This window comes from Pseudopipra pipra, chromosome 22 (genome assembly GCF_036250125.1).
Source record: "Pseudopipra pipra isolate bDixPip1 chromosome 22, bDixPip1.hap1, whole genome shotgun sequence".
Lineage (NCBI taxonomy): Eukaryota > Metazoa > Chordata > Aves > Passeriformes > Pipridae > Pseudopipra > Pseudopipra pipra.
In genome coordinates, this window is record NC_087570.1 from 3,978,295 (window position 1) to 4,001,785 (window position 23,491).

General features: G+C 44.6%; 2 protein-coding genes across 5 annotated transcripts in view; both read left to right on the forward strand.

The window, feature by feature from the left end:
• RBP7 (retinol binding protein 7) lies at positions 1-3,477 on the forward strand. The gene is made up of 4 exons (XM_064678528.1): positions 1-149; positions 2,404-2,582; positions 2,847-2,948; positions 3,221-3,477. The coding sequence occupies exons 1-4, from the start codon at positions 77-79 to the stop codon at positions 3,269-3,271; spliced, it is 405 nt and encodes a 134-aa protein (XP_064534598.1). The 5' UTR covers positions 1-76; the 3' UTR covers positions 3,272-3,477.
• Positions 3,478-13,465: 9,988 nt separating this feature from the next.
• Positions 13,466-23,491, forward strand: part of UBE4B (ubiquitination factor E4B) — a 32,525-nt gene continuing 22,499 nt past the window's right edge. For 2 of the 4 annotated variants that reach the window (XR_010435779.1, XM_064678541.1), the window contains exons 1-7: positions 13,466-13,766; positions 17,263-17,398; positions 17,881-17,968; positions 20,182-20,326; positions 20,924-21,152; positions 21,617-22,027; positions 22,891-23,004. Coding sequence is in view for 3 of the 4 variants with exons in the window: in XM_064678541.1 (XP_064534611.1) it covers positions 13,481-13,766; positions 17,263-17,398; positions 17,881-17,968; positions 20,182-20,326; positions 20,924-21,152; positions 21,617-22,027; positions 22,891-23,004 (1,409 nt within the window). In the remaining variant the exon portion in view is untranslated. The remainder of the gene's footprint in view (positions 13,767-17,262; positions 17,399-17,880; positions 17,969-20,181; positions 20,327-20,923; positions 21,153-21,616; positions 22,028-22,890; positions 23,005-23,491) is intronic. The other 2 variants (XM_064678542.1, XM_064678543.1) reach the window with 2 other exon arrangements.

The window sequence follows — 23,491 nt, forward strand, 5'->3', positions numbered from 1 at the left end:
TTTATATAAGGCCTGCTTAGAAAATTACTTCTTCATTTTTGCTTTTTTGACTGGATCTTCCTTCTGCTGTCTGGCAATGCCTGTGGATTTCAGTGGAACCTGGAACCTTGTCAGCAATGACAACTTTGAAGGTTATATGGTGGCCTTAGGTAGGTGAAAATACCTGATTCTGTCCTTCCTCCCTTCCCCCAATAAGGGTCCTTCTGAATTTTAAGAGTCTAAGTTCTTCTAAAGCATAGACATTGCTTAAACTTTTTTCTTTTCTCTGAGAAACAGTGGAAGGATCTTTGTTTATTGATAAACAGACCATTACTGGAGCCTGTCATTGCAGCTTTGGGGACTTTCTAAGCCTGATGTATAGAGAGATTAACAGTGCTTTAATGGGGAGCTAAGAAAGTTCTCAGGACTTCATCAGCTCTCTTGTACAAAGCTCTTTACAGACTGTGACAGCAGGAACCTCGTGTGCTGCCCTCTCCTCTCCTGCCTCTCCCACCCCTCCCTACCTTTGTGACCTGTGGGAACTGGTGACCAGCACTGTCCCTTGGTGGTTATGGGTCACACAACTAGAAAGAAATCTATTTTCTGGCTGTATCTATACCGGGGAATCTACTTAAATTGTCTGGTTGGCATCTGTAACAGAGTGAAAGGACCCTTCTCTGTTACTAATCCTGCTGTGTTATCAAGCAGAAAGAAAAAAAAAGAGGAAGTGTGCTCCCATCATGAGTAATTATTCCTCAGTTAGGATACTAAATACTATACTCTAAATGTGTTAATGTCTTCAAATCAGAGATTCTGTCTGGTCCTTGATGATAAACATTGTCCAGCTAAGTAAAGGGCTTTTTGAAACTAAATATAACTACCAATATTGTGAGAAAATGCAATTAGTTTTCAGCATGTGATCGGGGGAACTTGCTTAAAAGTAGAGGGGAAGATCCTGTTGATGATTTCCAACCTGCCTTTAATCAGTCCTGCTTGGTTTCCAGCATGCTGAGCAAAACAAGGCTGAAGTCAGTATTGCAGAGCTAGAATGGGACACTTGTCTGCCAGGGCAAGTAGAGGGGGCAGGTTAATACCTGGTCAGCTGAAGAACTAGAGGGTTATGGATAAGGATGTGGTTATGCCAAGCCCAGCCCTTCCCTTCATTTATATCCACCTCTAAAGAACAGATCTGTAAGTAGTTTATATGTTTACAGCTTTTATAACACATTCTTGTTAGGGGTTAATGGGAATGGCTGTTGTGAGTGCTGAATCAAAATCCCTCTGTGCTGAAATGAACTGGTAACATGGGAAAACGTGCCTGCCAGATCCTGGCACATCTGGAATGCCCAGAGTGGCACAGACTGTCTCCTGGCCCATATGGTTCAGATCCTGGCACATCTGGAATGCCCAGAGTGGCACAGGCTGACTCCTGGCCCATATGGTTCAGCTCCTGGCACATCTGGAATGCCCAGAGTGGCACAGACTGTCTCCTGGCCCATATGGTTCAGATCCTGGCACATCTGGAATGCCCAGAGTGGCACAGGCTGACTCCTGGGCAATATGGTCCAACACAGGGTCGCTGAACACACCCTGGCAGGATCACAACCCCAGCCTGCATGAAGTGAGAAACTTCTAGTGTTCCTATAAAATGATAGTTTTAATCTAGGTGGCAAAAGCAACTAACTAAATTAATGCACAGCCCCCATTTTACCCATCCCCTTGCCAGAAACCCTAACTCTGAGCATGCTATTGGGATGTGATGTGCTTCAGCTGCCTGCCTGTTCCTCTAAGGAAACATTCACTGGAGAAATGGAAAAGACTCTGGAGGCACTGCCTGGAGCTCAGTATTACCAGGAACATCAGGATTTTGTCACTGACTGGTCATTACAGACAACCAGGAAATCTTTTGACAAGTGTGATGGTTTATATTTGTACTTAAAAACTGCTAATAGCAAGTGGTATGTCCTGAAAACAAGCCTGAGGAGTTAATTTTGGGACTGCCCTTCCTTTAGTCCTATTTAAGGTAGAGAGTGCAGATAGTTCTTGTTAACTCTTACATTTCCTTTCCTTCGACAAAGGATGAGAATAGGCACTAACTATTCCCTCTAACTAAACAAGGGGTAAGTCTGAGACCAAGCTTGAGGTGTCTGTGTGTGGCAAACCAACTCCTAAAAGGAGTATTTTGACCCAAAGTCCTATAAATCTTGTATAGGAATTGGGCAACAAGTGAACTGGTTTCCAAAGAGTAAAATGTACAAGAGGATGTCTAAATCTGTGTAATGTGCAGCTTTGAACAGAAAAAAAGGTTCTGGCCAAGCAACAAAACTACCTAAGAGATGTTTCTAGTAGTAAATCAGGTTAAATGCTGGCTGTCCAAATGGCTGGTAATAAATACAACTCTGACCTTTTTGCCTCCTGTCCAAGGTATTGACTTTGCAACCCGCAAAATAGCCAAAGTGCTGAAGCCTCAGAAGGTGATCAAACAAGATGGTGACTCGTTCCATATCCACACCACCAGCACATTCAGAGATTATTTGCTGGAGTTCAAAGTGGGACAAGAGTTTGAAGAGGATAATAAAGGCTTGGATAACAGAAAATGCAAGGTAAGAATGCATATATAAAGTCAAGAGGCTGTTACAAAATTAAGATGCCTTGATCAATCCAGACACTTGAGCTAAAATTGTTTAAAGAATAATCTTTGTAATGCAACACAGAGGTAGGAGCCTGAGTTACAGACAAGGAGTTTCACTTTCACTCAGGAGTAGTATTTAGGTCCTCTTTTATGTAGGAAAATAGACACTGTCTATGAGTATTTTGCAAACCTGAGACAGACGTGCAGAAACACTTCTTTGTTTCCTGTTCCACAGAGCCTGGTTACCTGGGAAAATGACAAACTTGTCTGTGTCCAGACTGGTGAGAAGAAGAACAGGGGCTGGACTCACTGGCTTGAAGGAGATGACCTTCACCTGGTATTGACTTCAAATTCCTACTAATTCTGTCTCTACATGACCAAAATAAGGTCTATAATGTGTGCACAAGTCTTCTAGCTCTGTAGTATTTGTAATGGATGATACATGGCAAGCACATTCTGCTTTGAAACAACTTCACTGTAATGTCAAGCAGAAGTTATTATACGTGGCCAGAGTGGGGTAAAGAATTCATGTTCATTTTTGGAAGCAGCTCCTTCCTATGCACATCTATACTCTTGTTTCTTTGTTTTTGGTTTGGTTTTTTTTGGTAGGAGCTTCGTTGTGAGAACCAAGTGTGCAGACAGGTCTTCAAGAGAGCTTGAATCTGGGTGTTGTCCTGGCTCCTCCCTGCAGAGACAGCTCTACCCAGGAGACCACACTTCATGTCCAGGGATGGCCCTACAGACAAGAGCAGATCCCTTGTGCCTATTAACCTGAATGGGCTGATGTTTCTGGCTCAGGAAATAAGTGTGCTGTTGCCAGTGTCAAAAATCTGATTTTTGCTAATAAATGCCCCAAACCAAACTCACCTCAAGTATCTTACTTTTGAATGTGTTTCTGTAGGAAAAAGTCCAACTCAAAACAAGTGGTATGGCCTGGGTCTCTGTTTGACTAAGAGTCTGCATTAAAACAAGGATTCTAAAGAATCCCAATTCTAAAGGGGCATGTCAACATCAAACAAAACAGGGGGAATGATGGGAGGGAAGATAAACAATGAAGCAAACAACAAAGAATACAGATTTATTGTTCAAAATGTTTCTCTTTAAGATGCAGAGTAGTAGTTAACTCACTTGCCTGTATCTTGCATGAGTAGTGTGAGGTCCCACACTGTGCCATAGCTGCTTCCTCCTCCTCAATAACTGAGTTTGCCAGAGGAAACCAGCCTGGGGTCAAATCCCAGAAGGTGAGTAGTCCACGGAGACTCCACTCTGCAAAATAAGTGAACTCCATAAGCACATAAACAGAGTGAAAACCATGCTCCTTTAGTTCAGATTATTTTGCATTAGGTTAAATATTTTTCTTTATGCAATGTTACAGAAGGTCAAGGGGCAGCAGGTTTTATTCTGCCTTGTACGAACACGGGGAAGTGGTGAGTTCAACTTGGCAGGTACAAGTGCAGTGAGTTGGTGCACTGTTGGTAACACTAACAGTGTATCAGGAGTGGAAAAAGAGTTTTAACTCCTAGCTTTAGCTTAGCAACTTAATTACTTTACATGAAAAAATAGTCCTTGACATTTTGAAACATGAGTAGCACCACCTTCCTGATACTTCCTATCAGTTCAGAAGGTTTAAAGCCACCACCAAAGTCAAACAAAACCTGTTGAAGCCTATAAAGGTTTTAGTTAGATTGACCTCCCCATAATTACTAAAGGCCTGTGTAAATATAAGCTGGTTTCCAAAATAAGAAGAAAAGAACTAATGGTCTTTACACAGTTAAGGAAATGTGGGGACCAGCAGTAAAACGCCTGGTGTTTATTCTGTGGATCCTGACAGCGTCTTCCTTCTGGAACTGAGTAGCTTTTCATTTGTTTGAAAACGAACTTGCTGTCACAGCGTTATTGGAATAGAAGTAACAAACCCAGGCAGCAGCCCCGCTCGCATCCCTCAATGAAATACAGCAGCAGCCACAGGGAGTTTTCTGCTCCACTGGATGGCGCTTCTGCAACGCGCTGTACCTACATTTAACTCGTAAACGTTTTAAGTGTTAAACTGTGCAGATCTTCTCAAACCCCACAGCTTTCAAGCTGTGCCTTCCAGTAAAAGCAATGCAGAAAGGCAACGAGGACCTTAACTCTGTTGGTACAGAGAGAGGCTCCAAGTAGAAGTCAGAAAAAGGCAGCCTTAGAAACCTGCATGACTGGAGGTGTCATAAGTCCTTAAGGAGGCTGCTGTTAGGAAGCCCTTCCTGATAAAAACAGAAGAGTTTTTATCAGCAGAGTGATGTTTTTTTTATTGCTGCCTTCCTGCTTCAAATTGCTGGTCTGGAAGCAGGTGATGCCAGGCAGAACTTGCTTGAGGATACTCTGGAGATCTTAGGGCTGAGAGAAGCTACTACAGTGACAAGACTGCTTATTCTGATTTCATTTCTGTGCAAACCGACCCACATGCTTTCATAAAACACAAATTAAACACCTTGAAATCCGTGGTGAAAAAAAAGGAAGGGAGTAGTAGTGTGTTCTGAAAGAGGGGGCAAATAAAGGCATTAATATAGCTTTTGCCAAAAAGATATGAACTTGAACTAAAGAACTGAAGGACAAGAGCAGAGCTCCACAGAGAAGCACTTGAAGGGTTTTATTCAAAGGTGTTTCCATTTTCTTAAAAAAAATATCTCAAGAAGGTAAACACAAAATGAAGTGTAATCTAAAATTCAAAGGTAACAACATACATATGTCCTATAAAAAGACCAACAATGTATCTTATGATCCAATTATTTATAAAATTCTTTTTTTCCCTTCTGAGCACCTTGGTTAAGTCATTGAAAAGATTTTGTTAAAAAAAAATTTAGATCAATACATTAAAAATGTGCATAAAAACACAAGACCAAGTATCCTACCTGCCTCATATCCCCATTTCAAAGCTTGGATCAATTTTATTGCTATGTGATTATTTGCAGTGTGTATGAAACTATGTCCTAATTGCTCATACAGACCAGTTTAGTTCCATCTTAGAACATCCTGTTGTCCAGCTTTTATGGGATTCCTTCCCTCGCTGACTCAACCCCGCTGCCCTGTCCAGGTCTTGTTATTAGTGCCTGCTCATCCTGGGCTAAAAACCTGCTGATGCAGCTCTCAATTTGTTTATCCCCTTCCAAATCGCAGCTTTTAAAAATCCTGTTCCCTTTTACCTGTTTATAACTGATCAAACAAGCCAAGCTGGGGGCGGTGACCCTCCAATGCACTCACAGCTAATCTGACTGGTTCCCTCGAGGGAAAAGATGAATATCTTTCACAAAGACACCATTTTGTGGTGTAATGGAAAAACCAGGTGCAGAAAAGTTGGCAATAAAGAAAAAAAAATGCTTCAGGTTCAAACTTCATCTAGGAAAGGCTGAGGGCCCAGTGCTCAGCAGGGTCTCAGTGCCTCGGTTTCCCGTCGATGTGTTACACAGACTGCAGTAAATAGGTAAAATTCCTGGGGATTCTCACTCCCTCGTCACTGGGAAGGGATTAACATGTATGGACCCACCGGAGCGAGGAAGGCTTCAGCGGCTTCACCGCGCCCGGACCGCGGCGGCCCTGAGGGGCTGCAACCGACCCCGGGCAGGCGGCGACGCCTCAGGGGGCTGCTCCTTCCCGCCCTTCTTCCCTGACCTCACGGACCCCCGAGCCCGCCTTCCTTAGACCCCACACGAACCCCGAGCCCGCCTTCCTTAGACCCTTCACGGATCCTCGAGCCCGCCTTCCTTAGACCCCACACGAACCCCGAGCCCGCCTTGCTTAGACTCTTCATGGACCCCCGAGTCCTCCTTCCTTAGACCCTTCACGGACCCCGAGCCCGCCTTCCTTAGACCCTTCACGGACCCCGAGCCCGCCTTCCTTAGACCCTCACGGATTCCTGAACCCGCCTTCCCCGGACCCCTCACGGACCCCCACCCGCCTTGCTTAGACCCCTCACGGACCCCTCGCTCCTCCTGCCGTTCTCCCGCCCCTCACGGACGCCCCGCCCCTCACGGACGCCCCGCCCCTCCCGAGCGGCGCGTGGCCCCGCCCCTCGCTCTCTCCCTCCCTGCCTCTCTGGCCCCGCCCCTCCCCGCCCCCTCGGCGCGCCGCCATTGGCCGTCTCGGCGCGCGCGCGGCCCCGGCGCGGCCCCGCCCCCTTTGTGCGGTGGGTCACGTGATCCCGCCCCCCAAGATGGCCGCCGCCGCCCTGTTGTTTTGATGAATAATCCCTGCGCGGGGCAGCGGCCGCGGGCGGGCGGGGGCCAGGGCTGAGGGGCCTCAGGGGGCGTGTGAGGGGCACCGCGGAGGGGCGGCTCCCCCTCGGCCGCGGCGGCAGCGGAGGCGCGGGCGAGCGGGCAGGCGGCGGGGCCGGGGGCGGCAGCGGCGGTGGGTTCGGCCGGCGGCGCTCGCCCCGGAGATGCCCTTGTGAGGCGGCCCGGGGGGCAGCGGCGGCAGGAGAGCGCGGGCTCGGAGCGGCCCCGCGGCGGGGCGGAGGATCGCGCCCTCCCTCCGGGCACCATTAAGAGGAAGGCGATGGAGGAGCTGAGCGCGGACGAGGCGAGTGCGCGGGGCCGGGGCCTGAGGGGCGGGCGGGCCTCGAGGAGGGGGCACCGGGCGGGGCCGGGCCCTGTGCGGACCCTGAGGGGACGCTGGGCTGGGGAGGGGGCGATCCTGGGGGGCTCTGCCTTCGTCCTGTCCTTCCCCGGCGTTTTCTCCGTCCCCCTGTCTCTGCTCTGTCCCTGACCCGCGGCCCCCGGCTCGGCCCTGGGGTTGGGTGGCTGTTCTCCTGGTTAATTGTTTATTTTCCTCTCCCATCTGCCAGGTGGCCTTTGTGTGCAGCGTGTCCCCTCGCTGTGCCCGGCGCTGCGCCTTCGTGTGCTCTCTGTGTGTGATCTAAAACACCCAGCCTTTTAGCGTAGTAATACACTTAACGTCTTGCCTGTAAGACTCTTTGCTGAGGAGCAAGATGGGCGTGTTTGTGGCCTTATATTTAATGTCGTTTCTTCTCGAAACAGGCTTCTCGGTTTTCCAGTGCTTCCTTTGATTGCCTTTTCTTATTTATTCAACCTCTTGCTCTTTCACTGAAGCCTTGTAGTGTTAGGCTGTAATGGACAAACCTGTGTCATGGAATAACCTGAACTGTTTCTTGTTTCTTCCTTTTAAAAGGTGGTGTTTCCTTTTTGTTTTGCTTCGGTTTTTAATATAGACTGAGGTTTTATGTTTTGCTCATGTACTAGAGGACTTCCAAATGGGTTATGTCCTGGTACTGATCAGGACACAGAGACTTTCCCACTGTCCCAATGTAATGCCCAAATCACGTAAAACTTGAAATCTCTCATAACTTTAAAATAATAATTTCATATTAATGTGTATTGCATGCTTGTAAAATATATTGTATTGGACCAGCTGCAGTGCAGCCTCAGTGCTTGTATTCCAGGGAGGCTCAGAAGGTGTTATTTTTGTTCTGTGCTATATCTCACAGTGGGATTGTGGAGCAGTGGCTGCTGGTGTCCCTCAGGTTTGCATTCCATAAGGTTCAGATGGTTTGGATCATGTTGTGTATCATGATTTAGCAATCCTGCTGTGTTGCATCACGATGTAAGAGAAAATACTTGGTGCTGTTTACTTGATGGACATCCTCATACTCTATGACAGCACTGGGAAAAGGAGTACAATTCCCACATTGGGAGGAGTGGGATGGGACAGTGGTGTTGTAATTCCTGCTGTGGGAAGGGATCTCCAGTTTTACAGGTGTATTTCAGGAGCACTTTGTTTACAGACAGTTCTTCTCATTGTTGAGCTGCCCTGATCGTGAGGTGTTTTATGATTAATTTCAGAATTATTTGACCTAAGGAAGCTGGTTTGTGTCCCTGCCTCAGCACTGACATCACCCAACCACTGCATCGTGGCTCTGAGGCTGCAGGACAGGAGCTCTCCAGGGGGGACTCGTCCACCTTTTCTGGCAGAATGTTTGTCTCCAGTGACTCAAAATTTTCCAGGTCTTTCTTGTCCAATTCAGCAAGGATCAGGCTGACTGGACTTTTAGGTGATTGCTTGAGACAATCTTGTATCATTTTAGGAGAGTCACAATGTCACTTCTTGTTATTAATGGATCCCTCACTGGAAAGTCAGAGCCAAGTCTATTTTAATATTCCTCCACATCTCCACTTTACTCTTCTTTGGCGCAGTAGATCAGACTAAATGGAAAAATCACCTTCTAAAATACCTTATCTGTGACTTCTTTGGATTCAAACTTTTTATCAGGCCCTGACTAAAGGTGAAAAAACACTTCATGGCAGTTTAAAGTAATTGCAAGGCTCTTCCAGATAAGATTATCTTCTATCAAACCATAATCAGTTATATCACTAAGGGATTGCATCTTAAAAAGAAGAGAGATAGATACAATTGACAATGGCTTTGGGATTATAGGATGTATTTTAGCTTCAAGGAGGTATTTTCCACTGCTATCAAGTGTCTCATTGAAATTTTCTCAGTGTTTGCTGAGCACTAGCAGTTGTCATTCTGTATGGACCAGTAATTTTTTAAGAGAGGAGAAAAGAAATTTCCTTTTTAGTGTGTGAATTTTATCACAATAGCTAGCCCAAGATGAGAATGGGGGCTACACAGTAAAAAAGCAGAATCAAGCTAAATGTGGCATAAGGTGGGAAAGAATGATGTTAATTTATTGTCTTCCAGCATATACATGATTTTTGAGTAGCATTTTCTGAGCACAGAACATGATCAGCGTCACCAGAAAATGAAGCATTTCTTAAACCAGTTTAAGATGCTGTAAGGAATATAAGCAAAATGAAGTTATCTGTTCAAATTACTCTTTATTGTACAGATTTGGAACTCTCCTATTTGATGGTAGAATCAGAAATTTCTTTAGGGTCTCACTAAGCAGTTGCCACTAGAGCAGATATTGATACAGGATTTTTTTGAACTGGGAGTGGGTGAGGTACAACTTTCCTGGTTGTACATCTTTATTGGCCTGTTGCAGAATTACATTATCAGTTAACCAGCTCTAACAGGGTGCTATTTTTACATTCTTTTTTTGTGATGCATCCAGATAACAGCTTTTAAGAAGTCCACTAAGATCAAAAATATGTTTCTGAAAACTCCTATTCAAATGATGTCCAGATGTGAGTCCAGATGTGTCCAGCAAAGGCTGGGCTGGTTAAAAACCAATGTGCTCTTACCATCCAACCTATTAGATTTATTTTTTTTTTCAATTAAGCTGTTAAACTGAGTTCTGGAGCTGTGCTCTGTAGGGAAGATGGGCTGTGGAGCAAACAATGCCCTTGCAATAGTGAACACCAAGTAAGTTGTCAGTGTTAGGTAACAATGACACATAACAGCTTTGTCATGTCCCTGTTGCAGGTATTTACTGCTGAAATCAAGGCTTGGGGATTATTCAACGCCCTGAACTTCCCTAAGAAAATGTTTTAAAAGCCCAGCCATGTGCTGTTTTGTGGTAATTTGGGGAGTCATTCAGTCCAAAATGGGAACAGGTCACTTGGAGCTCCCACAGTTCTGACCCGTTATTTGGGTTATGTGAAGGCAACAGGTTGGGGTCTCCTGGTGTTGTGCAAACAAGCTCCAGCTCCTGAGCCCCTGTGTTGTGTCCTCAGCAAAAAGCCCATCTTCCCTCCTCTCTGTGTCTGAGGACACAGGGAATTAGCTGGATAGAATGTCTCCACCAATTTTATGCTGTATTTCCAAACTTCTTTTTCAGCCTGTACCTTTCCCTTTCTAGCGTAGTATCTTTGTTTCTCCTTTCTTTTTTTGTTTGGTTAAAACTTCCTAACCTTCAGATCAAACTTCAGATTCCCTTGATAATTTTATATAAACCTAAAGCAGTATGACAGCTCAGAGTGTCCAAGATCCAGATCTGGTCCTTTATTTGCTCAGTGTACCCTCAGTTGTGAAAGCTGTGTCTGTCAGCGGGAAAAATATTCAGAGTTTATTTATGTTGTAATGTTACTTTGTTCAGCAGTAAGGAAGGTAAATATAATTTACCATCCTTAAAGGGGCAGGGGAAAATATTGTATTAGTTTCAACTGCAGTGTCTTACCTCAAAGTAGCTCAGTGTCTGGGCAGGTTTCTCCTTCCAGGCACATCTCAGGCTGTTTTTCAGGGCAAGTCAGTCTGGGGGATTGGCCCCTAAAAAAGGTGGGTGGTTGATGGACTGAGGGTAACAGAAGGGTTGTCCTGGTGCCCTCCTGTTGGGACAGTGCTGATTGCAGCTGGATTTGCTGTGACTTGGGCACTGACCTGGCCCAGCACTGGAGGGGAAGGGATGCTGAGCTCCATGAGTGACCTCAGTTACCTGCCTGGGGCTGGGAGATGATGGGGAGGTGACCTTGTTTCAGTAACCAACGTTGGGCTGCACTTGAGAATAAATTGATAAATATATTGGTTATTATCTCTGCCTTTTTATCCTCACACATCTCCTTCCTAGCATCAGATTGGGGACTTGCTAGCAAGGATGACTATGAGCAGTTGTGGAAGAGCTTCACATCACATAAATTACATAAAAACCAAGAAAAATAAATCCTCATCTCTCTCCTTCAGACACTGCTGCATATATGGACTGTTTGTATGTGTACTTTTTTTCCATTCCTCCCTTATCTGAAATACATAGTTATAGGTCTGTTTAAGGGAGAGGAAGGAGTTTTTAAAATTTTTAATCAAACCCCCAATTCAGAGAGATTTCAGTTCAGCTGGGTTGTTTTTAATTTGGTATTTTGTGAGCTGTGAGCACTTCATTTGGATTCAGCAGTAGGGAAAACAGATATGGGGACACAGAGCTGACATTTTCTCAGTTCTACCTCTGGGGGCTGAGGTAGTTCTGTAATTTTTTTATTTTAGATAAACAGGTGGATGAACAGCTGAAAAATTAAGATATAAGGTACAAGTGGAGAAGAGAAAGACCCTAACATGTGTTACTTTTACTTAAGGCAAAGCTGAACAATTCATTTATGCTCCCCTATTTTGCTTGACAAGGAGGAAGGATTGAGAGTTTCTATTCATAGGCATTTTTTTGGATCTTAAATTAAAAAAAAGAAATCCCAGCTGCCTTCCATGTTCATGTGGTGACACCTGTCGTGGAGGGAGATGTAGTTCCAGGCAGTGTTTTCCCACAGTTTCTGAAGTCTGATTTAATTTGATCTGTTTTTCTTCCTGTTGGAGGAGGTTTCACAGGCCATTAAATGGTACAGGAGTGGAGTGTAGACATTGACTTGACACAAATCTTTTGTTCACCCTTTCACTTGCTTGGCAGTTCTTTAGGATTATGAGCAGAAATGAGCACTGTTAAGTTGTGTGCAATGCTTGACTGTCATAATACAAAGAGAATAACAGGAATTGCTCATTTTTGCAGGGAGTTGACACCCTCAAATACGATACTTTTATTTTGGGCCTTTTTCAAGCTGAAGATGTAAGGTTTGGGAACATCCTGTTTTTCATTTATGGCAACCTGAAGCACTTACAAATTGAGTTTTCTTAAGTTATATTTTGCCTGTTTATTCCTCGTGTATATCCTTAGTGTTCTGCCATCATCTACAATTTTTAATAAATAGGTTCATAACAGTTTTCTGAAGTTGGATTTTGAAGGCAGGTGCTTCTTAGTCTTAAAAATAAAATACTAGTTTTTAGATTCTGTGTGGTGGAATGTGTGGAGGGGATGAGAGGATGTTTTTTACTCTGTGTTCACTTCTCCAGGTGCTTCTGTCCAGCAGATGAGCTGTATGTTTTTGGTGTTGCAGTTCTGTTTGGGATTAACTTGGACAGTGGTGGTCTTGAATAACCTTCAGCTGGACCTTCTTTAGCACAGGTGTCTTGGTGTCATGAGAAGTTAAAGGTCATGTCCATGTTGTCCCTTTTATCACAGTAATGCATTTGCCAAATGCCAGAATAAATGAGGGGGAGTGTTGCAGGTTTTGAGATTGCTGAGCAGTAAATGTTGGACGTGTCTTACCCAACCCTGGAGGGACAAGCACGGCCTTCCCCAGTGCAAAGGGCTTCCCAGGGCAGCAGATACACACTTAGAGCTTTAGCATGGAGGGGCTGATGGTGTTGTGACACAGCACTGAGCCCACTGAGCAGCTGTCAGGTAAAGCTGCAATGTTTGCCTTTCCAGGAGTCAATACCTGCTGGGAGGGAGGGCAGAGGGCAGCCTGGGGAGTGTGTGCACGTGTGGGTGCACAAAAAGGGGCTCATTTGGTTTATTCCCTGTTCTCTGTGCAGATGTGGGTGCACACAAAGGTGTTCACTTGGTTAATTCTCTTCCCTGTGAAGATGTGGGTTCACACAAAGGTGGTTATTTGGTTTATTCTCTGTTCCCTGTGCAGATGTGGGTGCACACAAAGGTACTCATTTTGTTTATTCTCTTCTTGTGCAGATGTAGGTGCAGACAGAGGTGTTCACTTGATTTATTCTCTGTTCCCTGTACAGATGTGGGTGCACACAAAGGTGTTAATTTGGTTTCTTCTCTGTTCCCTATGCAGATGTGAATCCACACAAAGGTGCTCATTTGGTTTATTCTCTCCCTGTGCAGATGTGGGTGCACACAGAGGTGTTCACTTGGTTTATTCTCTCCTGTGCAGATGTGGGTGCACACAGAAGTGTTTATTTGGTTTATTCTCTGTTCCCTGTGCAGATGTGGGTGCACACAGAGGTGTTCACTTGGTTAATTCTCTGTTCCCTCTGCAGATGTGGGTTCACACAAAGGTGCTCATTTGGTTTCTTCTCTGTTCCCTGTGCAGATGTGGGTGCACCCAGAGGTGTTTATTTGGTTTCTTCTCTGTTCCCTGTGCAGATGTGGGTGCACACAGAGGTGCTTATTTGGTTTCTTCTCTGTTCCCTGTGCAGATGTGGGTGCACCCAGAGGTGTTTATTTGGTTTCTTCTCTCCCTGTGCAGCTGTGGGTGCCCCCAGAGGTGTTCATCTGGTCTGTTCTCTCCCGTGCAGATCCGGCGGCGGCGCCTGGCGCGGTTGGCAGGAGGGTCCTCGTCCCAGCCCACCACCCCCCTGACGTCCCCGCAGAGAGAGACCCCCCCGGGGCCTCCCGTGGTGGCACCAGCCCCGGGTCCCTCCCACAGCCTGGGCCTAAATGTCCACAGCATGACCCCAGCTACCTCTCCCATCGGTGCATCAGGTGAGGCTGCACCTCGAGACCAAACCTCACTGCTCACGTTCATCACACCCCCTTCTCTTCAGAGCACACACTGGCTTTGGGCTCAGTTCTGCTGCTGTTAAAAGTGACTCTCAGAAGCAGTGATTGAGGGTGCTTTTTGTTTTCCCTTTCCAAGTAACAAATGGTTTTCCATTCATTCCATTCCGTTCACAGTTGTTTTCCAGGTGGCAAATAAACTCGTGGCATTTAAAATGTGGGTTACCAAAGCTCGTGATACAGTTTAATATTGCACAATGTTAGGGAAAAGATCTGTCAAGGAGACAGGAAAAATCCCTTTCTGGTTTTGCAACACAGTTTTTATTGATTGGTTTCTAGGTCCAGTTTAGCAATCAGTCCCAAGTTCATTTTTGATCTTTAATTACGAGCATTCGGCACAATTAAAAATAGCAGGCTGTGACTGTGCATGGTCAGTGTAAGAACGAAGTATTTGCTTTCTGCTTTGTGTTACTTTGCCAATTCACTATTTACTGGAGTGAATACAAGCAGGATGCTTACAAATGGTATTTATTTCAGAAGATGCAATAAGAGCTGATCCGTTAAAATCAGACAAATGCAGCAAGCAGGGGAAGTTGGGAGGGTTGCTCTGCAGACAGGTGAAGACAATATTCTTATATTTATAACACATTTGACTTAGAAAACTTTGATTTCAAGTCGTCTGTCTTAAAGATCAGAACAAATTAGCATGTTTGCCAGGATTGTGGTCTTTATCTGAAAACCTGAATTGTTTTGCCTGTTGTTTCTCAGCTGAGAGGTTCACAAAACCAATCACAAAACAAACATCAGGATTGTTCTAACCAAGTTTTCAATATGATTTCTAATAAGCTTGCAGAATTCTTTATCCTTTACCTATTTGCTCTCTGAAGTGCCATGTTTTTCCCTTTGGCAAATAGGGTAATTTACAAGCTTAAGTCTTGTAGTTTAGTTACAGTGCTGTTCAGAAATACCTAGGGGTGACTCCTTCCTGCTTGTTCTCTTGCCTTGTATCCAAAGCAGGACAGAGAAAAGCTATCAGAAGCTTTTCCTGAGGAAAATCTCATTGCAGATGGAATTTAACACTCTGTATTGTCCTCATGATTACAGACAGCAACCCAGCAGCAGAGGTGACTTTTTTTTTAAGAACAGTGCAGAGTTCACTCACAGTGTTCCCTCAGCCTGTGGTTACACGACTTTTAATCCATCTTAGGTTGGATTCTTGCTGAAAGGAGTATTTCTTGCTCTGCTGTCTGTAGTAGCTTTGTGGTGAGGTGGGTTGTGGACTTAATCCAAGTGAAAACTAACCCAGGAAAAATAAATGTTTGGTTTTCAGATAGATGAGATCCTGATCCATCCTAGTGCACAACTGGATAAACAATAATGCCAAGAGAGCAGGAGGTGTGGAAAGGTGTTATCTGAAGGAAGAAATGCCCAGATGTTGGCTGACAGGTTTGGGGTGGTTGGATAGTGAAGATCTGGGAGATTTCTGTTTTAAGAACCATCTGGGCAGTTCCTGACTGTGCAGACCAAATTGGCTGATGACCAGAAACAGAAGTTACAGTTTTTGCTTCCTACAGTGCCTTCATTGCAGCTTTTTGCTAATGTGTGTCCTTTTTCACACCAGGGTGAGAGATGGGGTTAAACTGGGGAATGGATGAGGGAAAACTCTCCGTAACAGATTATCTGCTGTGTTTATGTAGCATAAATGAAGACTCAGCTAATGCTGTGTGGTTTGCAGCAGTTCCTTTCAGCAGCATAAAGTGACTGCAGAGGATTTTAATTCATTTGGACATACAGAGGAGCCCCAGCAGAATGGTGTCCTTGTAAACATGCATTGTTCTCAAGAATTGCCTGTCATGGTGAGATCAGACTTAGGCACCAATTTAATGGAAAAGATGATCCTTATTTTGTATGTGTTTTGGAAATATTTTGAAGAACCTAAAGACAGTGTATCAGTGACAACTGGAACTTTGGGTGTCAGGTATTTCATTGTGTACCTGATCCGGCAAAGTTCAGGTGCAAGTAAAGTCTGGGAGATCTGTGTGAAAAGGTGGTGGGTAGGATTGAGGGGGCCTGGTAATGAGAGCTGCAGCATCACTGTTAAAGCACATTTTCCTGGCAGTGAGAGTCAGACCCCAAGGGAATGCAGAACAATGCAGTCCTTTGCCCTGGTAAGCCATGTTTGCTCTGGTCTCTTTATCCACTGACTTAGCCAGATTTTTTGGGGGAAGAGGAGAGATGAAGAAGTCCAGGAATATTGTCCCTTTGTAATTGATGATGTCCTGAAGTAAAACAAGGCTGTAACTGGGATATCTTAAATCAGCTGCATGCTGGAATTCCCTGCTGACTTCAGCCTTTCCTTGCCACTGGCAGTGTAGTGCTGCTGGGTGTTATCCCTGGGGAATCTGCATCCTTAAAGTTCTGCTGCTGAAAGTTGCTTTTATTTAACCTGACTGACCCGAGCAGCCTTGCTCAGCTCAGACACTGCCCTTGGTGTTGGGGAGAAGTGGTGCTGAGCTTTGGGGCTGTGCCTCCTGCAAGGACTCAGTGTCACAGCTGTAGTGTGCATCACCAGAATTCCAGGACTGCAGAAAATAGGCATTTAGAACTGAAATTGAGGTTTTTCTTGACTCTTTCTTGCTGTCTGGGTGAAATCTTTTGCAGACATTTAATATTGGCAAATAGGTAGTTAATGGAGGATCTCAGTTTCAATCTCTATTCTTTTCACACTGAACACCCAATGGGCTCAAAAATGTTGTTTATGAATGATAATACCCAGCTATGGCCCTGAAGTTACTCACCAATAACCCTTGTTACTCACCAAGAACCCTTGTTCTGCTTTATTTGGAGTTACAGATATAACTTCCCTCCTCCCATGCTGGTGTCTAACACCTCTGTGGAGAAGTCTCCCTTGCAAAGGGACTCCATCTGTTCATCCCCTGACACACATCAGCCCTCCTCCAAAGTCATGGTGGTGGTGGTGTTACACTTGGTGCATGTTGTTAGGACTTCTTGGATGCTTATTTTATTCTTGTGGAGAAGGAAAAGTACCAATAATTTCCCAGTAAATTGTTTTAGTGTGTGTGTCCTTTATCCTAACCCAAGTTAACTCCATTGTAATGGCCCAAAATCCTGTTCTGATAGGACAGAGTTTAGGGGGCTTTGACAAGGTCTGAAGTAGACAGAGCAATCTTATGAAAGATGAGTTTTTAAGGGAGTGAATCTCTTGAGCTCCCCATGGATGCAAATTAACTTTGTTTTGTGTTTAATGCAGGTAAGCATTCCTACATTGCTGCTGCAAGGGGAGGTAGCAAATAGGATTACCTGTAGTTAACTGAATATTATTAACAATTATTTCCTAATGCATTACTAATAACACTTAACAGCTGGATTGAAAAACAGCATTTCCTCTCCTCTTCCATCCCAATAACATGTGGTGCCTTCTCACCTCTGTAGTAACACCTTGGTGGTGCCTTTTCTTTAGGAGTAGCCCACCGAAGCCAGAGCAGCGAAGGAGTGAGTTCCCTCAGCAGTTCTCCATCCAACAGCCTTGAAACCCAATCCCAGTCTCTCTCTCGGTCCCAGAGCATGGATATTGATAGTGTCTCCTGTGAGAAAAGGTAACAAATGCAGCCTGTAAAAGCCAGCAGATATGGCACAATGCTGATGGTCAAACCTGTTCCCAGGCCAAGGCTCTGCCCTCTCTCCCTCCCAGCTGTGTTAGTGCAGGAGGGCTTAATGCTTAAAAATCACACTCTATTTAGACCACTGTAATGCTTGTTTTACTCTGGCTTTAATGGGAATTCCTGACCTAAAGTGCTAAAAGATAATGCTTTATCTTAGACATTAAGAGATGAGCATGTCTGGTGGGGATAATTCAGCTGCTCTGCTTAAAAAAGAAAAAGTTATGGGATGTGATGGCTGTGTATTGCCTGCTGAAGGAATTAGAATGCTTGAACTCAAAATAAATGTAACATGAGAAGCATTTATCAACCAGTGATTTTAATTGCTGTTTGTGCATTGGGTTCTCTGCTGCTTCTACTTAAGGGGCCACTCCTTCAGTCAGCATCTTACAGGCTTCTTCTCTTATTTCCACTTGCAGTATGTCCCAGGTTGATGTGGATTCAGGAATTGAAAACATGGAGGTCGATGAGAACGATCGCAGAGAGAAGCGGAGCCTGACGGACAAGGTCGGTGTGCTTTGGGTGGAGAGGGAGCAGGGATGGGCTCAGTCATCTCCAGGGTTTGAACACGTGCTTTTGAGAGGATGGAACCTCAGGTGTCAGCTGTAAACAAGTTCTTCACTGCATTTTCTCATTAAAATTCGTGTGAAGGAAAAATAAGTCAAAAGTCCCAATATCAAGCCCAAAGTCCCAATATCAAGCCCAAAGTCCCAATATCAAGCCCAAAGTCCCAATATCAAGCCCAAAGTCCCAATATCAAGCCCAAAGTCCCAATATCAAGCCCAAAGTCCCAATATCAAGCCCAAAGTCCCAATATCAAGCCCAAAGTCCCAATATCAAGCCCAAAGTCCCAATATCAAGCCCAAAGTCCCAATATCAAGCCCAAAGTCCCAATATCAAGCCCAAAGTCCCAATATCAAGCCAAAACTCCCAATATCAAGCCAAAACTCCCAGTATCAAAGCTGCATTTTGATGTCTCGGATTGATTTACAGATGATATTTGAAAACTCTAAAGAAAATGTTTTGTTCTATATCTTAAAACAAAGTGACCTATTAGTCCCCACATCTATTTTTTTTAATACACAGTAGGTCTGAAGAACCATTTCTTAAGAGACTTTGAAGATTGTTGCATCTTATTTGTGTAGCACTTGGTGGTCTGCTCACAAAAGTACTGCTTCAAGTGTTATGTGTGCTGGAGTAATGCTGTGTAATAAGGTTTTCCTCAGATATTATAAGAAAATACATAAGAAGATTTAGCTATCAAGGTTTAGAGAGCTGGTAGAACCCTTTAAAGTAGAAAAAGAAAGCAAGCAAAGCTCTGATCCACTCCTGGAATCGTCCTCTTTGTCATTTGATTTTAAGGCCTGTGTGAAACAGAGCCATAAAGAAATGGGACATGATTTTAGTGGGGAGAAGTTTCTCCAGCAATTCTTGCAGTGCTCATTAGATGTCTTTGTTTATTCCTGCCCTGTCAGTAATAAGGTCTGTTGGTAAAAGCCTGGCCTGAAGCCACGGAGCAATAACCTGCCACAGGATCCTTCCCGAGCTGCAGGCCGGGCACTGGGACAGCTTCATTATTTGCTGGGCAATAAATAGCCTGGAATCAAGGACAGCCTTCCACTGGGGGGGTGGGGAGCCATCCTGAGGTCTCAAATTTAAAAGAAAAAAGGGAGATTTTTAGTGGCAACCTTGGTTTTCTCCAGTCTGTGTTTTTTTCTTCCTCACTGACTTCTTTTTTCTAAAGGAAGAGAGTGTTGCTGTCTGAAGGAGTAAGATGCATTGCAGTGCAAGCTGCACTAATATTAGTCAAATATCAGAAGGTTTTTTTAGCTCTAGTAAACATGTACAACTCTCACAGGAGAACTCTTCAGGGAAATAGCCTCAAAGCCCAACCTTTGAAATGCCACAGAGCTGAATTTTCTAGTTTGTGTATCATGTTGCTTTTCCAGTGTGGGGAGCAGAGAGGAGGGCAGGGCAGAGTGATGGGACTGGCTTGTCACATATGTTCTGCAAATGTTTAAAAGCCACCTCTCCTCACATCATGGGGGTAATCACTTCAGTGTTCTTCCTTTGTGGTCCATCATTTTTTCAGGTGCACACTCAGAGCTGCCTTAGGGTTGCAAGAGCCCTCCCCTGTAACCTTTGGTACCCTCTGTGTGGGACCATTCTCGTTAAAGAAACTAGTTTTTTATTTTGAGCACAGTTTACATCACCTTTCTTTTTTGGAAGAAAGGGAAACAAGGCAAATTCTTGAGTCTTTAGTCCTGTCCTGAGTTCATTCCAGTGAAAGATGTCTCTATCTTGGGCAAGATTTGAAGTTGAGAAAGACTTGGGGGAAGTTTGCTTCTTCCTGTGCTTTCATTTTTACAAGAAACTCTTAAAATAACTGTGGATAATGAAAATTTGAATCCCCAATTAATTCCTTAAGGCAGACATCATAGGTGTCTAGGTTAAATTTCCCTTCTTAGTGTATAGTTTTCAAATGTGTTTTGGGAGTCCTGCTGGATTTGGGTATTTCTGCTACATCTTTTCTGCATCCCTTGTGTTTCTTCAGGTTGTTCTCTCCCAATTTTGTCAAATGCATCAATATTCCTTCATAAACATGCAAAATCTGCCATTAAGAGTTGGGCTGAAGCCCTTTAAAGGAGATCTGTACCCGACTGTGACTTGACTGATACAGTGGCAAGCAAGGTGTTGATTCTTGGCTTGTTGCCCCCCAGGAGCCCCTGTCTGGGTCGGAGGTGTCTGAGGAACAAGCTTTGCAGCTGGTCTGTAAGATCTTCAGGGTGTCCTGGAAGGACCGAGACAGAGACGTGATCTTCCTGAACTCCCTCTCTGCCCAGTTCAAGCAGAACCCAAAGGAAGGTGGGCACCTGAGCAGGGCTTGTTTCACTGGAGTGGCACATTCCCATCTCTTTGTTTTCACCTTTTTCTCTCTTTGCTGCAGTGAATTATCTTGCATCATAACAGACATCTGGCAGTTAATTTGATAAGCCAAGGAGTCATGATTATTTTATATAACAAACTATGTTTTCTATGTTAGCTATAAATATGACCCAATTAAAAATGGTTATTTTATGTGTGGGGTGTGTATGCATTTATTTATTTTTTTTTTCTTTCTTTATGACATAATTTGCCCAGCTGAACAGCAGGGTGGGAAAATATGAGTGGAACACACAACACAACTTCAATAACCAACAATAGCAGCATGAGGTCATGTTTGATCTTCAGTATTTTCCATAAAAGCTGTATTTTTGTGTAGCTGTAATTCCAGAACCTGGTTAATACAGACAGAGTGATAATTATAGATGTGTCAGTGTGTTGGTTTTGCCAAAAGCAGCACTTAATTCACAGAAGTCTCTCTCTGTCCTTTTTCCTTGAATTCTCTGCTAATGTTTACGTCTCTGACTAATGTGTAGCTGAAGGCAGAGATGAGGACACTGACTCTCTTCTTCTTAACAGTGTTTTCAGATTTTAAGGACTTGATTGGGCAGATTTTGATGGAAGTGCTGATGATGTCCACCCAGGCAAGGGATGAGAACCCCTTTGCCAGCCTGACAGCTACATCCCAGCCCATCGCTGCCGCCGCCCGCTCTCCCGACAGAAGCCTCATCCTAAACATGGGCTCCAACCCAGGAAGCAGCCCCATGTTCTGTAATGTGGGCTCCTTTGGTTCCAGTTCCTTGTCCAGGTGACTTCTGATTATAACTGAATGCTGGTTTCACTTGAATATTGGTTGCTAGACTAGAAGAGAGAGAGGGGCCTAGAAGTGTCCCAAGAACGATAAATAGAATCGTTTTTTAAAGTTTTTCACTCTTTTTTTGTGTGAATGTCCCTCCATTTCACCGTTTTTGATTACACTGCCGTGGCTAGAAGTGTATTTGATAGAGTCAAGCCATGTAACTGTTTCCTGCTGAGGAGTTTCCCCACCTTGCATCTTGAAGGCCGTGACTCTTTAAAGTGTATAGATTGTGACGTAGTTTTATTCAACAACAGTAGAAAGGAGTAATGTGTGTGAGCTGCAGAAATGTTGCTGAAGAGTCATGAGAAGGGCAAGGACTTCTCTTGCTCATTTTATCTTTTTCACTCTTTTTCTGCATATCCTAAATCATTGCTTTTTTTTTTTTTTTTCTTTTTCCCCTGTAACTGGTTTAGTCTCTATGGGACTAGTCCAGCTCCTCCTACCAATTTCACAAGCTATGTACCAATGACTGGTTCATCTCTTACCCCACCAGCCAGTTCAGTTGCCAGCACAGCTGTGCCTCCCATTCCTGTCAGCTCTCACCTCACAGCAACAAGCCCTTCCTGGACACAGCCGCCTTCTCCGAGGTACCGGCCATACACCGTGGCCCATCCTGGAGGCTTTTCCGCTTCTTCCACCCCACGTTCCTTGAGTATTTCCATCCCATCTAGTTCTCCAAGCCCTCCAGCCATGGCTGCTAGCCCTCCAGCCATGCCAGTCATCACCTCCAGGCAGAGGCCCACAGCCATGGGCCCACCTTTGTTTCCTGCTTCGCCCGGTGCCCTGCGCAGGCGTCCTTCCCTGCAGAGCAGGATCCCTCCTAGGTATTGCACAGAGCAGTGCTTGGTGTGTGCTGTGCAGGGTGTGGCATCATCGTGCAGTTTGGAAGAGCTGCTGTTTGTGCTGAGCTCACCCCACTCACCCTGAGCTGATTTCTGTGTTTGGTTTGCTCTAATCCCTTGACTCGCTAACCGGCTGTCTGTGCCAAAACGTGACACCTGCTTCTGCCAGCATCTGAGGGCTGATGGAATGACTGCAAAAGGAGCAGTATGGTTTTCATTTCCTCCTCTCCGTGCATCCATTCCAGTTAAACTATGAGCTTTCCTTTCAGTTACTGCTGCTGGACAGTAAACCAGACAAACCTCCTGCTCTGAGGAGGTTTTCTCAGTAGGGCTTTAGTTAATTTGTTGGAAGCTGTTACTTGCTGGACTGGGTTAGATTTAATTCCCTGGTGCACAGATTTAAATTACAGATCAGCCTATTTCAGAGTGCCAGGCCAAGTGCCACCGCATTTCCTCTGTTGGCTGCTCCTGGAATCCCTTGTCCCTGCAGGAGGGAGAAACAAGCACACAAGGTTTTGAGATCATTGCTTTAAAGTTCACTAGCTTAGAATTGTAATACTTGTTATTCAGTCATGTCTAAGCATTCCACTTCAGCCTTAATTTTTATTGGGTCTGAAAAATACTTTTTCAATTTTTGGGTTGTAAATGTGTGGTGGTTTTGATACCTCAATAACCTGTGGCAGTGTAACAGAGCATGTTAGTATGGTCTTGGTTTTACTAACGTGGAGTTATCCATTGCCTGCATGTTTACAGAAGATGATTTTTGACAGACTTAAAAGCTACCATTTACTTTTCCTTCTGGCTTAAGAAGAATCTGATGGCCTTTTCCATTTTTGTTGTGGTAGTTTGTACGACAACCCTTTCTCCCTCCTCCTCCTTGCCGTTTCTGATGTGTCTGAGGACAGTAGTGATGAAGACAATGAAGATGATGATTTTTCTTGTGTCCAGTTTGGGTCCAGGTATCTGAGAAAGAGAATGTAACCTGCATGTTTGGTTGTTTAGGAACTAACAGCCTGTGTAGTGTCAAGTGATCCTCAAAGTAACGTGGAGAACTGAAGCAGGGACGTGACTTGGCTGCCTCGTTAGGATGGTGTACAAACAAGTGTAATGAGTGCAGTCAGTCAGCTCTTTTTGAAGAGGTGACCAAGGTAAATGTTCATCATACTGCCTTCTAGGCTTAATGAGCATGGTTTCTGCCATGCTGCTGGAGTGCAGCTCCTCACTGGCTCTGTGAGTAGAAGGAATAGCATTTGCCCATGGCTGTAATTTTCAGTGGCTGGTACATGGGGTGTGTGTTTTCCCATGAAAACCTGGAAAACGAGGGCAGAGGTTAACATGTGGGAAAAGATACAGTGACAAATAAGCAGCTGATGCAAACAGTGTGACTTTGAAGATTCATTGCTGCTTGACAGCTGAGGATCACCCCTTTAGCCTGTGACAAAGTAC

Coding starts and splice junctions, on each gene's coding strand:
- RBP7 (XM_064678528.1), top strand. CDS start 77: ATGCCTGTGGATTTCAGTGGAACCTGGAACCTTGTCAGCAATGACAAC. Junction 150..2,403: donor AGGTTATATGGTGGCCTTAG/GTAGGTGAAAAT, acceptor CTCCTGTCCAAG/GTATTGACTTTGCAACCCGC. Junction 2,583..2,846: donor TGGATAACAGAAAATGCAAG/GTAAGAATGCAT, acceptor CCTGTTCCACAG/AGCCTGGTTACCTGGGAAAA.